Below are 3,588 nucleotides of genomic sequence, written 5' to 3'. Positions count from 1 at the left end.
CCAGCTACTTGGGAAGCTGAGGCAAGAGAATCTCTTAAGCCCAAGAGTTTGAGGTTGCTGTGAGCTGTGATGCCACAGCACTCTACCCAGGGTGACATAGTGAGACTCTGTCTAAATAAATAAATAAATAAATTTTAAAAATAAAAAGCTCAAAATTCAAAATTTCAGAATTCATGAAGTTCAAATCAGACTGAGATGTTAACAACCCCCTCTGCTCTGCTCAGCAATGAACAGGAGGAAGGAGTGGTCCCAGCCCTCGAGCAGAGCAGGAGGGACCCCCACGTGCTACTTCCCAAACGTAGCCAGGAGGTCTGGGACCCTCAGAGGAAGCAATTGCTCTGGGTTGGGCTTCCATGGAGTGGGCTGGGCCTTTTCAGGCCACTCTTCCCCGTGTGTCTTCTTCCTGGGGCTCTGAGAAAGGAATGTCCTAAGGGACTTGTGACTCTGGCAGGGCAAGGGTGAAAGACTATGGTGGCACAAAGGGTGCAGGGAGGGGCTCCATGACCCACCCTCAGGGGTGCCAGGCTCTGGCCAGTGAGCTATGCCACCCTGGAACTGAGGACCACCTCCATCAATGGCAGAATAGGAGGTATTAGCCTGGGAACTTCAGAGGACACTGGGAGGCCAGCCCCTTGAATAAACGACAAAGGTCACCACCAGCAGTAACAGCTCTCATAAAGAGAAACAAAAACACTGGCTCTCAAGGCAAGCCAGGGCACAGAGGCAGACAGGATCTTCCCACCTTTTACCTTTGATTTGGGCCTGGTTCCCTGCTCTCCACTGCCACCACCTCCTGGCCTCCCAGTGGCCTCCCCTGTCCTACGAGGAGGAAGGCAGCACTCACCCTAAGCAGGAGGGACTGCAGGTCTTCCAAGTGAGCCCACTGCTCAAAGACATTGTCCAGGGTCTCGATGTACCAGGAGCCGTTCTGGGTGTCTCTCCAGGAGACAAAACCTTCAGAAGGAGGAAGGTGGAACTTGGGTGGAGAGCCACCCTCTCCCGGCACACGAGGTCTCTGATGACCTCCAGAGTTGACCCATTGACTGTCTAGCAGAAGCAGCCCTCCTCACTGCAGCTCTGCCCGACTTGTGATCTTATTCATTCTTCACAACCAAATCCCAACTTTGGCTGTGATTTCGGTCTTCCTTTCTTTTCTCTTTTTTTTTTTTTGTAGAGTCAAGAGTCTCACTCTATCACCCTCGGTAGAGTGCCATGGCATCACAGCTCACAGCAACCTCCAACTCCTGGGCTTAGGTGATTCTCTGGCCTCAGCCTTCCTAGAAGCTGGGACTACAGGTGCCCACCACAACACCCAGCTATTTTTTTGTTGCAGTTTGGCCGGGGCCAGGTTTGCACCCACCACCCTCAGTATATGGGGCCAGTACCCTACCCACTGAGCCACAGGCACCACCCAATTCCCATCTTCCTAATGGAGGAGTCAAAGGACTCACCCAAGGGATAAGAAGGAAGGAAATCACCATCTGCGGCACCTACTATGTGCCAGGCCCTGTGCTCGGTGATGCACCAGCCACCTGTTTCTTCCCCTGTGACAACCCCTGCAGTATGATGACTATTCCCATTCTAAAGATGAGAAGGCTGAGGCAGGGCGAGGCAGTGAGACACACAAGCTTGAGGGCGTGTGCCTCCTTAAACCATGCATCCTCCCCCAATTCAACCCGAGCTGAGGGTCAGAAGGGGAGTGATTTGTTTGGGCTTACACAGGTGGCAAGAGGCAGGACCAGGACTCACACCCTGGTCTTTTCTTTCACAGCACAGCTGCCTCCAGGGCAGATGGGAGATCGAATTTTCCTGATACGCTCACCTGGGAAGGTGGGGTAGGACACAAAGATGTCACTGGGTGTGGGCAAACTAGATATGGCGTCCAGCTGGTCACTGGTCCTGGAGCCCTCCTGGAATGGGGTGGCGTCTGGCTCTGGGTTACTGCCAGAGGCCCTGTCTTCAGGGGCACTGTCTTCAGAGGTCACCTCAAACCCATGATCTTTCTGCCCTGCAGGAAGTAGAAACAAACACCACTTGTCACTGAAACACACAGACCAGGGCTCCAGCCTCACTTCTTGGCCTTATCTAGCCCGTCCCCAGCCCAAGACCACTTGATTTCCTCTGGAGCCAGGGTCCCAATGCTGGATAAGCATCAGCAGCAAACAGAAGCTTTCCTTCTTCCTTTTTTTTTTTTTTTTGTGAGATAGAGTCTTACTTGGTCACCCTGGGTAGAGTGCTATGACATCACAGCTCACAGCAACTTCAAACTCCTCTGCTCAAGTCATCCTTCTGCCTTAGCCTCCCAAGTTGCTGAGACTGCAGGAGGACACCACCATGCCCAGCTAATTTTTCTATTTTTCGTAGAGACAGAGGTCTCGTTCTTGTTCAGGCTGGTCTCGAACTCCTGAGCTCAAGGGAGTCACCTGCCTCAGCCTCCCAGAATGCTAGGATGACAGCCGTGAGCCACCTCGCCCACGAGGAGAGACTTTACTTTTTCCTGCAACAACAGTATTATACATCCGTAGAGTAAAACTGGGGGGAAGAAAGGAAAATGCAGAAATTTTCAAAACACCTATAAAAATAAGTTATAAGATATATATCCCAAATAATTGAAAACAGGTATTCAAACAAAACCTTGCACACAGCTGTGTATAGTAGCACTATACACGATAGCCAAAAGAAATAACCCAGGGTCTATTAACAGATGACTAGATAAGCAAAACGTGGTATAGGCATAAAGGGAATATTATCCAGTCTTAAAAATGAGTGAAATACCAACACATGGGGAGGCGCCTATGGCTCAGTGGGTAGGACGCCGACCTCATATACTGAGAGTGGCGGGTTCAAACCCGGCCCCGGCCAAACTGCAACAAAAAAAAATAGCTGGGGGTTGTGGCAGGCGCCTGTAGTCCCAGCTGCTCGGGATGTGGAGGCAAGAAAATCACATCAGCCCCAGAGTTTGACGTTGCTGTGAGCTGTGATGCCACGGCACTCTACCAAGAGTGACAAAGTGAGACTCTGTCTCTACAAAAAAAAAAAAAAGAAAGAAAGAAAAGAAATACCAACACATAGTACTGCAACATGGATGAACCTTGGAAATATTGTGTTGAGTAGAAGAGGTCAGTCACAAAAGACCACATACGATATGATGCCATTTATATCACACATCCAAGGTCAGGTGCAGTGGCTCACACCTGTAATCCCAGCAATCTGGGAGTCTGAGGCGGGTGGATCACTTGAGCTCACTAGTTCGAGACCAGCCTGAGCAAGAGTAAGACCTTGTCCCTACAAAAACTAGAAAAATTAGCTGGGCATGGTGGTACATACCTGTAATCCCAGAGACTCAGGAGCAGGTGTCCTCAAACTATGGCCTGTGGGCCGCATGCGGCCCACCAAGGACATTTATCTGGCCCACTAGGTGTTTTTGCTACCGCTACCTGACCTGCTTAGCAGCTGACTCATCCCAGGCCCTCCAACGGTCTGAGGGACAGTGAACTGGCCCCCTGTTTAAAAAGTTCGAGGACCCCTGCTCAGGAGGCTTAGATAGGAGAACTGCTCAAGCCCCGGAGTTGAAGTTGCTTTGAGTTA

The 3,588-nt window shown here is 50.8% G+C and overlaps 1 protein-coding gene across 2 annotated transcripts in view; it reads right to left on the bottom strand.

Annotated features, from left to right (window-relative positions):
• Positions 1-3,588, bottom strand: part of CASP9 (caspase 9) — a 22,047-nt gene that overhangs the window by 1,331 nt on the left and 17,128 nt on the right. Inside the window, exons 7-8 of one of the 2 annotated variants that reach the window (XM_003783988.3) lie at positions 1,823-2,008; positions 845-954 (exon numbers count right to left, since the gene is read on the bottom strand). In XM_003783988.3, coding sequence (XP_003784036.1) covers positions 845-954; positions 1,823-2,008 — 296 coding nt within the window. The remainder of the gene's footprint in view (positions 1-844; positions 955-1,822; positions 2,009-3,588) is intronic. The other variant, XM_023509688.1, reaches the window with a different exon arrangement.

The sequence above is a fragment of the Otolemur garnettii genome, unplaced genomic scaffold (genome assembly GCF_000181295.1).
Source record: "Otolemur garnettii isolate 467f Iridium unplaced genomic scaffold, OtoGar3 scaffold00009, whole genome shotgun sequence".
In the NCBI taxonomy this organism is placed as follows: domain Eukaryota; kingdom Metazoa; phylum Chordata; class Mammalia; order Primates; family Galagidae; genus Otolemur; species Otolemur garnettii.
The sequence above is the reverse complement of the archived record's forward strand: the minus strand, read 5'-3'. Positions and strand labels throughout refer to the sequence as shown.